The following is a 14596-nucleotide window of genomic DNA, read 5'->3' on the forward strand; positions in this document are numbered from 1 at the left end:
AGGCCATGCTTTGTGGTTTTCCCATGCTCTAAATCGGGTGGTTTTGGAGGAATTTTGTTTGAAGGTTCAGAGAACTGGCTATTCATTGTAGAGAGAGAATTCAAGATAGGTGGTTACAAGGTTGAAACTTCATTCTCACTATCTTCTTCTTTTTTTTCTAATTCAAGTATAAGAGGAATATTCACGCAAATATCTAATTTTCTTCTGCATGATGAAGTTTTAAGATTTTATATCCTCCGGGGATAAATGGTTTAGCTTTTGACCTCATATTAATTTAATCATTAGATGCCTAATTTTGACTCAGATTACAAGTGAACCATTTCAGCTGCATTATACTTCTCTATTCTGATGAACCTATGCACATTGAACCGCTAATTATGAATGTTGCTGTGTTTGGATTACTGATTAGATAAACAAAATGAAGAGTAAAATGACAAGGTCCGAGTGTGTTTCTTCACCACAAAGTCAGTAATGATTTTAACTTCATTAATTTAACTAGGACATAGACGATGGAACCAAGACCAATCCTAGACCATATCAAAGTACACTTGGAAAAAAAAAATTCTCTCTTCTCCAGATGCAAATTTGATACTAGAAATATAGAAAGAGAATAAAGCTAAAAAGAATAATACAAAAATAAAGGATATTGCCCAACATGATAAAACCACATTGAGAAACTGAACCCCAGAACTAATAAGAATGGAACACTACCGATGATACAATCCTTTTCTTATGTAAACACCTATTTGAGACAAACAAATAGCCAAAAAAAGAAAAGAAAAGAAAAGCAAAGATTTTGAGCAAACACAATTAAGTCCAACATTTACTCTTGAATTTAGTATACCTCTCTACACGTCAGGCACAAGATAGGTGACAACCGGTCTATTACTTCTGGCTGCTGGTGCCTTTCTTTTTCAGTAGGCTTCCAAATTTATGAAGCAAAGGTTTCTTCTTCTTCTGACTTTGCGGCTTTGTAGGAGATGTGCCACCATTCTCAGGATTTTCCGCTGAAGGTACTCCATTTACCTGGTCGAAGCTCTCTCCAACATCTGTCTTCGACTCTGATTCCTCTTCTTGTACTGTCTCTCTTTCAGGAGAGAAGTCTTTGTCGCCAATCTTGCAGCTCTCCCACATTTTAAACTCGCCTTCTGCTGAATCATCATCTTCCTTTTCTTTGTGCTCATTTCCGGTCAGTTCTCCATTTGGCTTCTCAACTTCAGCTAAGGTCTCAACAACAGCTTCATCGCGCAAGGTGATATTGACTTCTTCAGATTTTGCTTCAGTGGATTGCTCAGATTGATGAGGCATAACTTCAATCTTAGGCTTCTCCAGTATTCCTCCTCCATTTTGTTCAGAGAATTCCACCACCTTTGGAAGCATATCATAATCTTTTTCACTTTCAGAAAGCTCTCCATTTTCTTCAGATTCCTTTTTGGCCAAAGCTTCTTTGAGGGACTTGGACAACTCTTCAACTTTCTTTAAAGATTCGGCTTCTCTACTATGAAGCTCCTCATTCTCCTGAAGAATATTCTGCACTTCATTTTCCTTGTCCAACAGCGACTCCTTCAACTTCATGCTCTCGCCCTTTGCTTCACCAAGAACCTCTTTTAGATAGGTCACCTCAGATTCAGCTTCGTTTAGGGAATTCTTCAATTGAGCTGCTTCCTCTTTGAAAGAAGCTTCTTGCTCAGCCTCTTTTAGCAGATTTACCAATCGGTTTATTTCTTTTTCCCTTGAAGAATTTTCTTCTTCAGTTTTCTTTACACAATTCATCAGATGAAGCTCCTTGTCCTCCCACTCAGCCTTCGAAATCTGGTGTTCATTCTTAGATTGTTCTACTGAAGTAGTGAGATCATCAATTTTCTCTTTTGCTTCATCAAGCAGGCTTTCGTACTTTTCATTGGTAGCTTTCAATACTAACTTCAAATCTTCTATTTGTGTTTCGTAATGTTCATGTTCAGCTTGGCTAGACAACAACCTCTCTTTGGCTTCTCTTGCTTCTGAAGAAACTTCATGTAATGCTGATGCCAAACTTTCCATCGCCTTCTTACTTTTCTCTTCCTCCTCCCTGGAGTTTTCCAACTCATTTATAAGTTTGTTTTTTTCTTCCAAAAGGGACTGAACACTTTCTGCTGCTAGTTTCTCGTGCTCGATAGCCTGAGTTTTCTCCTCCTTCACAGTTTCAAGCTCAGCAATAAGAGACTCGACCTTCTTTGCCATTTCAGAAGCTTCTTCCTTGGCAATCTGAGCACGACGTTCTGATTCCTCAAGATCCCCTTTCTGTCTTGTCGTTGACATTTCCAGTAGGCCCACCTTCTCCTTGAGAGAAGCAATCTCAGATTCTGCATCATGTAACAAATCGTTACTTCCTTCGAGCTGTTTCATGACCGACTCCAGTGATTCAGACGCAGATCTCTCCAAATGACGGGCTTCCTTAGTCTGAGCCTCTAATTCCTCAACCTTCTGCTGCCACTCCTCCATTAGATTATGTGCGTAAGATTCAGCCATCCTAGAAGCCTCCAGGTCAACATTAAGTTGCTCCAGGAGAGCTTCTTTCTCCACCAATTTCTCTTCATAACTTTTTGCCTCCTCGAGATCTTCCGTCAGCGTCTCTATCTCAAGTTTCAGGTCTTCCAACAACTTATTCTTCTCACTATCTTCTTTTCTCAATCCCTCGATCTCAAGTTTCAGTTTTTCCAACAACTTGTTCTTCTCACCGTCATCTTTTCTCAATGCCTCAGTCGCAAGTTTCAGATTTTCTAACAAAATATTCTTCTCATCATCTCCTTTCCTCAGTGCCTCTTTCTCAAGTTCCACATTTTCCAACAACTTATTCTTCTCACCATCTTCTTTTCTCAGAGCCTCCATCTCGAGTTTCAGATTTTCCAACAACTTATTCTTCTCACTATCTTCTTTTCTCAGAGCCTCTATCTCATGTTTCAGGTTTTCCAACAACTTATTCTTCTCACTGCCTTCTTCTCTCAGCCCCGCTATCTCAAGGTTCAGATCTTCCACCAACTTATTCGTCTCACAAGACTCATTTTCATTCCTGGATTCAAGCAAAGATTTCACTCTCACTAACTCAGCTGAGAGAATTTCCACCTTCTCTGCCTGAATTTCAGCAATTTTTGTGGCATCATCGGCATGGCTGAGTGCCTGATTTTTGGCATCAGAAGTCATGGTTAATTCTTGCTTTACACGTTGAAGTTCCTCTGTGGCGGATAGGAGAGCAGCAACATCCAAAGCATGTTGGTTCTTCACGGCATCAAGCTCCTTCTGCCATTCCTCTTCTTTCTTCTGAGCTGATTCAATGCCCGCTTGTTCCATCTCGACAGCACGAAACTTTTCAATTTCAGAGTTTTCTTCAGCTCGCTTTTGAGCTACCATAGCTTCTCTCAGCTTCTCATTGGCTTCTTCAGCCATTTTCTGAGATTCCTTCACTTCTTCAAGAGCTTTCTCCTTCTCCTTTTCAACCAAAGCCAATTTCTCCTTGGCCTTCTTAAGGTCTTCATGAGCAACATTCAATTCAGCTTGCAGCTCCGATGGCTTCAAGATCCGCGTTGGCTTTTTCTGACAACAATAAAATCATGCAATAATCCAGATCAGAATTTATAAGTTTCACAAACAGCCTGATTTTGAGACAAAAACAAATAACTTCCATCTAGCATTAATGTTAGAGAGTCTATACAATTGACTCATCACCACAACTGCTAGTGCATATAATCACGCGATGGTAAATCAGAACTCATCCCTTAGGGTAGGCTGTCTACATCACACCCCTTAGGGTGTGACCCTTCCTGACCCTGCGTGAAGGCAAGATACCTTGTGCACTGGGCTGCCCTTTTTTCTTTGGTGAATCAGAACTCAAATTTCACCTTATTAGACACAGAGAACAGCAGGACATTGCAATTTAAGTTGCATTTTAGCATTAAACTCCTCACCTTCTCCATTTGTAGAATCAAACACCAACCCCCACCCCGAAAAAAATGCTGACGAAACCAAGGAAATGAAGTCAAGGAATTTTGCGGAACTTACATCAGGCGGGGTACTGTTCTTAGGGGACCGCCGTTCCACAGAAGGCTTGGAAGTTACAGATCTCGGAGACTTCTCAACTGGAGGGCGTGAATTTTGAAAGGGCGAGGGTGAATCAGCATCAGATTTTGATAGTCCCCTGCTTACTTTACTCACCCGGTCTCGAGGAGTTGCTGGTGTTGACTTGTCGGATAGAGTGGATCTGATATAAAGTTCAAAATATTCAACAATTAGGCAACTTCTAAAATGCAACATTACACTAAGCACAAACTCATTATCCTATTAGAGAAAATGCAAACACAATTTGATGGATCCAAAGCAAAAGGTAGAAACTTTATCAAATTACAGCAAAAAAAAGCTTCTTTTTTAGTTTTTCTAACAGCATTAAGCATATAGTTGCAGTAAAATAAGATCACACCTTTAAATCAGGGCAAATTGGAGTACAAGTTTAGATCCAGAGATCAAGTCAAAAGTACATTAGAATCCTCAAAGAATTATGATCCATAAAAAACAACACTACAAACAAGCAAATCTAAGCACTAACCAAGTACAAAATGCACAAAATCAAGAATAGAGGCATTAAAAAAAAGAGAATGTTTTTCTACAAAGCACCACAAAATGAGTAACAAAATGCAGATACAACCCAAAAACTAGGATCAATTGAAAAACAAGAAAATACCCAAATCAGATCCAGTGGACTTACTTTGATTTAGTAGCCATGGTGTCGGTGGAAGGCAGATTTTTACAGCAAACAAAAACCAAGTTCCAATTTCACAATTTATGAAAAAAGAATGGTTCTTTATCAAGAAATGGGAAGGTTTGCTGCTATAGTGCTGACATGGTCTTGGGCTTAGAGAGAGAAAAAGACTGAGGAGAGAGAGAGATATAGAAGAAACAAAGAAGTTGTGAGAGACTATATCAAGATAGAGTAAAATTCCAGTAGTAGAAGTACACTTAGTAGCAGTGAGTAGGAATTTACAGAGAAAATCATTTGGGGTTGGTGTTCTTCTGTCTCCAGAGTGGCCACACCATTACATTAGTAATACTACCACTTTGTCTATGTATCTCTCTCTCACACACACACTCTTTCTCTCTCTCTCTCTCTCTGTATGTATTGTTTTGCAGCTTGAATTACAAGGTGGAAATTACAAGAAAACCCCTGTTGATTCTCACTGAGTCAAAAAATGGAAAGAAAAAAGGTCTATGCTTTAGCAGCTGTGGTACTAGGAGTAACTTTTTTCAGAACCAAAGAAAGACCTGTGAATCCATATAGTAATATCTATTTCTCTCACTACTTTTTCAGCATAAAGATAGGAAATGGGACAAGGGTCCAGGGGAGGGTCGCTGTTCTTTCTTGTGCCTATTGTATAAAGCTGATCACTTTCTTTTACAAAAAAAAAAATAAAAAATCAATACACAAGGTATGGGGTCGCATCCCATGAATGTGATGCAAACAACTTATAGTGGCTACTTTCATGAGATATAAATTACACGAAAATAACTTTACCTTTCTTCCAAGACTCCTCTTTACAAAAATATTTTTTGACAAAATTGAAGATTTGTTTTTCTGAATTAATAGTTATCTCTCTACAAGGTTTACTTAGCTATTACAATGACGAAATTGGAATAACTTTTTGTGTGAACTTGAATGTTATTTTAATTTTTCTTAAAATAAAGTATATATTCAATAATTTATTAATTAGTATAAGAAACACAAATTCTATAAGTTTAAAGTGGTTAGAAATTTTGGGGTCACATAATAAATTATTTGACTTCTCAATTTGAAATACAATCATAAATTGTGCATTCCCCTTCTCTCCACTCCCACACCTCGGACCTTTATTTTTCGTTGAAATTGGAGTTTCTTTTTTTTTTCTTTTTCTTTTTTAAATTTTGTGTGGGGTCCACTGATTTGGGAAGGTTGAAAGGAAATGTGCAAGTTTAAACTTTGAGTTTCTCACCCAAATGCATTCAAATTCTAGAGAATATCCACTTCCTTATAAAGGAGAAACTTAAATTTCCTAGAATAGTAAGGAAATGAAAAGAAGGCAATGTGGATGTTATTTGTTCACGAGCACTTGTCGAATTAGAGCTTGTTTGGAATAGCTGATTAAAGTAGTTAAATAAGTATGACTTAAGGTCATTATTTGCTCAAGACGAATAATGTGTAAATTTTAAAAATTTCAAGAGAAAATATTACCTTACCAAAGACAATTAGATGTAGGTTAAGAAGATGCTACACTTAGCCATTTCAGGGGCCCTAATGTACCAAAAAGTAAATATTAGAAACACAAAGTTACGCTCTAAAAATTAGGAGTGGGTCCCAATGGTCAAAATGATATTACTCCTTCCTATCCAAAATAAGGGGGTGTTTGACTAAGTTTATAAGCTGGTTAAACTGACTTATAAGCACTTTTTGGCTTATCTACGCGTTTGGTAAAATTAAAAGTGCTTATAAGCCAAAAGCCATAAGTTGGTCTCCCCCAACTTTTTAGGTTTGACCAAAATATTTACTATTCTATCCATAAAATACTTCTTTTTAAAACAAAACTTTTCGTATACCCAGTTCTTCAGCTGCTTATTATTAATTTTAGCACTTTTATCCAAACACGTAATTGCTTATTTTTTAAATCAGTTTCAACACTTAAAAGTGCTTTTCAGCACCTAAAAGTGCTTTTCAGCACCTAATGCTTATCAGCTACTCTAAATCAGCTAAGTCAAACGGGCTCTAAGTGATTTTTTTGTTTTTTTTCTTGTGGTCCAAAATAAGTGATTTTTCCAGATTTCAAGAATGAATTAATTATTTTTTTCCTACATTGCCCTTGGAGTAATTAATGTTAGAGTATATGTTAGGAGTATTTATGTAAAGAGATAGTGAAGGTTAATATGGTCAATTTCATTGCTAATTAATGTTAAAAAATAAATTTTTTAATATGTATAAAAACAACTAAAAAAATCACTTATTTTGGACCGGAAGGAGTACATACTAAGCATATTTTGAAGGACAGTGTTTCCTAGAAATTAATTTATTTTTCGAGTCCGATCTTATTCCTCAAAGCGTTTTGAAGGGAATGGAAAGCTAAACACCTTTTTACCAGCAGTGCAACTCAAAATTTTAATGTGAATAACTAATGGGGCATTTTGAAAGATTCCGTGTATTAATTGTAAAATTGTCTAGATAGTATTTTGTTATCTACCAATTAAATTCGAATGCCATTAATTTCTAACATTTAAAAATTTCCTTTTGAACGTTTAAATTGACTACCATTTGTAACGGCAACCATTTGGTAAAAAACCTATGGAACGTCTAACCTCTAAATTTTATACGTTTCCTCACCAGGGCTGATGTAGTGTACCACTTACGACTTACGAGTTAGGATGAATTCGGTTGCTGTTATTCCAATGTGATATATTATACTGTATGTTAAAAATTTACTAAATAAACATAAATAGTAGATTTCGAATTCAGTAAGTTAAAAAGGTTGTGGTAGTATTCTGAACTTTAAACACATAAAATTTAACTTCTGGATCCGCATTTGTTCCTCACAATTTTCAAACTTGAGAAGTCATAAATCTCACATCAAGAATATTGCCGGCAGTAGCTACAATAGCAGTCAAAGCAAGAGTTAATATTTAAAACTTATGGGTTCGGATTCTAGTCTTTTTAAGCTACAAAGTTCTAGATTAGTGTTTACCCCAAAACTAGGTAACAATTAAATTTGTACGCGCTTTAAAGGATACGTGGTTTAATTCAACATGAATAATTAAGAATACCATATAAATGAATTAAAGATGAAATAAACGATCAAATCAATCGTAATGTTAAGACCAGGACTGATTTTAAATTGAATAATGAGCTCGTCCTCGATTGGTATCTCGGTTCAAGCTCAGTCGCGAATAAAGAACAGAACAAATGAGTAATGCCTTTAATAGTAGCTAGAAGACAAAAGTAAACCTTTATTGCTTTGAATTGTTTGTTATAATATGTCAGCCTAAAGAAGAACTTTCCCTTTGTATAGCAAGAGAGTTTCAGTCCTGGTATAAGTCTAAAAAAGGTAAAAATCTTCTTTTTTGTGTCATTGTTGATACATAATCGACATCGAATGAGATTCGCACCGTGATATTCAGTTGAGAGTGAGTATTATGGTCCTCTATGTTAGTCAATCTGTATTACTGTAATAAATAATGAAACAGTAAACTTTCTGAAATAGAAACAGAAAAAGAAATTTAGTAGCAACAGAATGTCAAAATAACATCTGAAAATAATTTCGGAATAAATCGAGCCCACTGAATGCACAGTCTGTCCGTAAGGAAATTATTCCCCTCAAGTACTTGAGGTGCTGAAATATTATTCTCCCGGGATAGAACGATTTTAATTCACCAATGTAGTGGCACCAAAAACTCTGATAAACTTCGTACCACTCAATGGTTGTAAAACACACTGGAAAATATGTGCATAAGAAGATTAGAAAATTTCGCAACGAAAGTTCTTGGATTCAAACATATTTATAGCCTTTCTGGCACTGTTTCTCAAAAGGTTTGCAACCTTTCAGAATCCAGGACAGAAACGGAAGGGACCGAGTCGTGTCGCGGGTCCTGGGTTATTTCGGGTTGAATTTTCTTTAATTAATTAACTTAATTAAGATTAATTAATCAATCTTTGACCGAATGTCAAAGCAGAAGTCGAAGCCGAGTCGAGCGACGACGACGGCGTGAGGCTTACTTTCTTTCTAACTCATTTAACACCAAGATAAGTGCTTTCTCAATATAAGCACATTTACTTTCTTTCCACCACCGACGAGGGACACTTTGTTCTTCCAAAGCAAAAGGGAACTCACTTTCCCTCCACTTTCTTCCCTCCATTTCCCTTCACCAATCTTTAATCCCAACACTCTATCTGTCACACCCAATTGTTTACCGTATTTTCCGAGGTCTAGAACTTATACTTGACCTGAGACGCGTTGCTTTACCATGTCCAATGTTGGATATATCATTCACTCTTCCCGGGTCTCGATACGAAGAGTCTCTGACCTCGATTACAATCTCACGATCTGTGCTCCCCCTTCGTTCTCTCATCGGGGAATCGAGGTAGACATTGCCCTCGATTTTACCCGTACACAATTAGCAATATGTGTATAATCCAATGAATTTAATAATACAAATAGAACGTTTTAACTAAAGCTATTGGGTTTGGCCTAATCCGCAATTACGAAGCTAGTAGCAAATACTAATTCTTAGTGCGAAAATAAAAAATGGGGAGAAAGGAGATAAAGAATGATTGTAAGAAACAACTAGAGAGGAAGTTGACAAGCAAACAAACAAGCAGAATGACAGATTAGTTATTAAGTAATATGGTAGCTAGAGGGCAGAAGTCTCTTCCTGCCACTTCAACTTGAAATTGCAATTATTATTACGTTAGTTATAGCTTGCTTGCTAGCTGGGATATATAATATATGGACTTTTACACATTTAGGTGGGGAGTGAGTCCCCTCTCTAGTCCCTACACTCATCCATAAAATTCTTCCTTAGCCGCACATCTAATTACTCATCTTCCTTATCTAATAATATTAAATTTCAATTTATATACAACAACAACAACAATAAACTCAATGAATTCTCATAAAAGAAGTCTTAGGAGGATAACGTATATGCAGGCGTTACCCCTATCCTTGAAAGGCAGAAAGATCGCTTCCAATAGAGTCTCGACTAAAGAAAAAATGAAAAGAAGCAGTGGCAATAAGTAGTAACAACGGTAAGATAATAAGAATACAAAACATCTTATATACAATGTCAGTTAAATTCTTTTTATAATATTATATTTGTGCTTTTTAACTGGTTTTAATATGCCATTTTACTATTATTTTACTAAAATTTAAGTATATACACGTAAAATATAAATAATTTTACACTAGCAATACAAATTTATAGCAACTTATATTTTTATATTATCATATCACACTTGAGTCTTGATATGCAAGGTTAATTTGTTGTTGTAGGTCAATTTAACTTGATAACGTACAAATATTTTATACCGTCAGGCACAAAACATAAACTCAATTAGAATTATTATAGATGAGTACATATTAATTACTATAGGCCAACCTAGTCTTAATGGTACAAAGATACACGTACGGCCGAAGTTAAACTCAATATATTTGATAAATTTGCTTGTAATTTGTAGTTCTTTTTATGAGATAGGCTGATAATTTTACTACTACAATTTTCTTTTATCTAGTATTTCTTTTCAAAAGAAATATAACATGTCACATTCAACCAGTAACTTTTGCTTAATTGCATTGGAGATTAGAATGCCATTCGAAATTGTGAACTTACCTTTCACATTAATCTGTACAAGTAAGTTCTATAGAACAAACTGGAAAGAGACATATTAGGAGAAATGAGAAAGTGGTAATAATGAAGATTTAGGAGTATCAATCAAGTAAAATGGAAACAAGCTCAATAATTAGCATTGAAATTAGAATTAGTGCGTTATTAGATTATCATTAATGATGTAGAGGCCAACTAATTCATCATGTGCCAAAGGCGGAGAACAATCTCAACAAATGATCAAGTCCCACTTGGAAAGGAAAAAAAATTCCTCGACTTAATTTTAATTAAATAAAATAGAACAAACTGGGGAAAAGAGAAGAATATAGGACCAAAAATTAAATACTTTCCAAACACCTCATTGGGGGGAGAAAAAAAGAGAAAAGAAGATCACCTTTTATATTCTAATGAATTTAAATGGTGGAATTTTCTAACTTGTACAAGGAACATTTAATAAAAGTATATATGTTGTGGAATCTAACTATTTCAAGTCTACTTACAAAGAAATTGAGCTACTAGAAATGTTAAGATTGATTTCGTGTTTTGGCAATAAATTTTCACTAAATCAACTTTTTCGAATGATAAGAGAAATAAGCACATAATTTAGGATTTGAATGTTATGGTTTTTGGACCGTGTTCGAAATTCTATCCCAATACACTTAATTTATTTGGTTCGAAATCTATTATATTTGTATTTATCTAGCAATTTTTTTAATACATAAACAAAGTTTAATCCAAAGTTATTGAATTGGATGAACTCATAACTTATTCTTTACGTCCGCCTCCACTAGAAAATTCTAATTGAAACCGAAGAAAATTAAATAGTAGTAAAAGAGTAACTTGGTGGTAAAAATGGCACCTTGTATCATACAGGTTTTAAGGTTCGATTCTTATCAAATTATTAATATTCCCTTTAAATTAAAAGATTACTCTAATTGGAATACATACAACAGAAGCAGAGGAAAATATATTAAAGGAGAATAAAACAAATGAGTAGAAGATAAATGTTTTTTCCAGGAAACCGAAGCTGATGGATTTTATGGAAGGTAGCAAATAAGCATCACAGCACATGGCTTTGCACTTTGTTAATATGGTAGCCCATGTTACACTAATACTCCTTGCAATTATACTATGAATTGTTCCATCTTGTAAATAGTATTTCCTTTATAAAACAACTCAAAATTTATTTTCTAAAGCTATAATGTTTTTGAAAAAAATTGCTTTCATTTTTTGGCTTTTAATATACGAGTAGGGGTTTGTTATAATATGGCTATATAGATTTTCACTATGTTTTTCCTTTTAAGCATTTTTGGTTTAAATCTCTAATCTCTATTTACATATCAAAATCAAAGGAGACCCAATAAAATTAGTGGCCTAAAGTTAAATTTAATAAGAGGCAAAAATTAATAAGTAGCCATTTTTATGGTTGGTCATCGACATTTAGCTACAAATTCAAAAGTCATCGATACTTAGCAATTAGATTCACACGGAAATGTTTTTTTTGACAATAATACCCCTCTTGTGTCTACAAAAGTTACGTCGGCATCACCCCATACATATTTTCGAGACATCCTTCTATAGATTTTCGCTTCCGCCTTACAGATTCAAGTAAGTTCTCGTTCTTCAATCGTCTCGTGATTATAACACATAATTTAGTTTTGGGCTATAAGCCAGATTGTAAACGATTTTAGAGCCAAATTCTGGAGTTTAAACAGTAGCAACTTTAATCTCCAATAATCTATGTTTGTGATTGAATTCGTAGATGAAAAGGTGCTGAACTGCTGGATATTGGAGCACATTATAAAAATGTGGATTATTAAGCTGAATTTCATATGAAAAGAATTCAAAAATCTAAAATGTTATGCTGGATTATTTCCATCTTTCCAAAAAAAAAATGTTGAGTATCAATAATGTGCAAGTTAAATAAACATCAATTTATTTTGTGATTGATTGTGTAATAGATAAAATGTGATTTAATTTCCAGTACTTAAGTTGTGATTATAAAGCTGAATGTTTAGTGGATTAAAAAAAACACAGTTAAAAGCATTTGAATATCTTGTATGAATTCCAGAAGAAAATACTGGAATTTCATATGACATTAGTTTAAACACCAGTATTTTATACTGGATCATATGTTAAAAGTTCAAAACACCAGTATATTATGCTGGATTTTTCTGAATTCATATGTAAAAATTTAAATCTCCAACATATAATACTAGAACTTTCTCTGATTCATATAAAAAAACACACGTGAATGTCTTATCTTCCCCTAATACAGTCAGACCTCTCTATAACTGTTTACCTCGAAAAATGCAAGTAACAATTAAAGGTGATTTGCGGTTTTAAAGATATGTGATTTATTCCAATACTAGTGAATACACAAGTAATATTAGGTTTAAGTAAGAAGAATTGATGAACCAAACCAGTGTTGTTAGAGCAACAGGGACCTCGAGCTCGATTATCTCGGGGGCATCGAGGTGAGTTAAAAGCTAATGAAGTATGAACAATAAAGTAAAAATAATAAAGCTGAAGAATAATTGTGGAGCACAGTAAACGAGAAAAGCAGAGTAGAATGTTCTATTGCATTGAATGAGATGATTTTTACAAAATGATTAGAGTCCCCTTTATATAGAGAGGAAAAATCCGAATATGGTACATTTTCAATTATGGTAAAGAATTCTATTGGTACAGCTGTATAACAACCTAGTACGGACTCGTACTATTTCGTACAAATCGTGTCCCTTAATTTATGCCCTGATCCACGTGTCCTTGAGAAATTCCCGCTCTTTCTTGAGTGTCATCGAAATTGTGCTGTCCTCGAGGCAGATCATGACGGGTCTCCAATTTGCTTCTCGAGGTGCGCATATCCCAGCCAGGCTCGATTCTTACTTCGAGCTTTCGAACTCGAGCTTGAGGTGTGATCAAGTCTTCTAAATCGAGCTCTCCGATTTAGACCGTATATAGATAGTCCCCGCGTTTCTTATAATGAAAAGATAAGAAATGATCTGATTCTCGCCCCTTCGATGCCCCAATCATGATGTCAGTCTAGTGAGGTCAACGGTCCGTGTGACTTAAAAGTCGTGCAGAAGTTACGCCTACATAGTTTTCAAAAAGCCTTTAATGAAAGACGGCTATTGGTCGTCTGTTAAGCTTCTCCAATATGCTTAGACAACCTCTATAAATATTTCAATCCTTCATTCTTCAAACTTTTACTTTTACAATACCATCAAATCTTTTTTGCACTTATTCTTTCCTTGTGCCCATTTCTTAACCAACTCCTTCTCCTTATTTTGAATTTTCACATCAAAAATGACAAAAACTTCTAATACAGTTCCACAAAAAGAGAAGGCCTCTTCGTCTTCACGCCCATCGAAGAACAAAATGGTGGTACCTCTTCGCATTGAGGAGTGTACCCCCGGGCTTTGTGATACGTCTTCCGATTTCAAGGTCGGCAAGCCTGCTTCAGTTCCAGAATAATGTGAACCCATGTCTCGGTATATTAGCTTAATAACTGGCCTCAAACAAGTGAAGGCAGATTGTCATTGGGGAGATGAAGTACACGTGGAGATCCCTTCACCTGATGAGGATATAACCACTCACAAAGCGGGGTACCTAAGCATGTACACATACCCATTTACCTTAGGTCCCATAGATCCTTCTTTGCCCTTTACAAACCTAGTGGTCCTCGATTTCTGTCGACAATACTAAGTGACACTCGGCCAAATTTATCCTTCCTTCTGGCGGATTGTTCACCTAATTAGGTACTTTTCGAGCAAAGTCGAGGGGATGTCTTTTACCCTCGACTATCTGATCAGATTATACAGCCCTCGTCTCTATCGAGGTGGTTTGATAAAATTGCAACGTCGATCTCCGAAGTTTTTCTTCGCTAGCATCGATGAGGATAAAGACCGAGGGTGGATGAGTCGCTTCGTTCAAGTCAGGACCTCCGACCTGATTCCCGCTGAAAAGTTGCCGTTCCCCGAGGAATGGAATATGAAGCGTAAGTAGAGACCTATCGAGCATGTTTCATTACTTAGACATTTTCCCGTCCCTTTGAATTAATTCCCTTTTGATGATGCAACCGTTGATTGGTATCCAGGTGTGGTTCCGGACCTCCCGGGCTAGGTTCGGCAACTAGATTCCACTTCCACATATGTCGAGCGCGTCTGGCGTGATTTGGCCAAAGGCTGATGGGACGTCAAAAACCATGGTGAGTTCTTATTATTTGCATATTTAA

General features: G+C 35.7%; 1 protein-coding gene across 1 annotated transcript; it reads right to left on the minus strand.

The window, feature by feature from the left end:
• Positions 1-669: 669 nt before the first annotated feature.
• Positions 670-5368, minus strand: LOC107829065 (WEB family protein At3g02930, chloroplastic-like). The gene is made up of 3 exons (XM_016656493.2): positions 4736-5368; positions 4036-4234; positions 670-3570 (listed from the first exon to the last, which is right to left on the minus strand). The coding sequence occupies exons 1-3, from the start codon at positions 4750-4752 to the stop codon at positions 886-888; spliced, it is 2901 nt and encodes a 966-aa protein (XP_016511979.2). The 5' UTR covers positions 4753-5368; the 3' UTR covers positions 670-885.
• Positions 5369-14596: the final 9228 nt, after the last annotated feature.

The sequence above is a fragment of the Nicotiana tabacum genome, chromosome 6 (assembly GCF_000715075.1).
Source record: "Nicotiana tabacum cultivar K326 chromosome 6, ASM71507v2, whole genome shotgun sequence".
In the NCBI taxonomy this organism is placed as follows: Eukaryota; Viridiplantae; Streptophyta; class Magnoliopsida; order Solanales; family Solanaceae; genus Nicotiana; species Nicotiana tabacum.

Excerpts from the sequence above, each read along its gene's own strand:
- LOC107829065 (XM_016656493.2), bottom strand. Across the intron at positions 3,571-4,035 it reads AGAACAGTACCCCGCCTGAT|AAAAAGCCAACGCGGATCTT; the intron begins GTAAGTTCCGCA and ends TATTGTTGTCAG.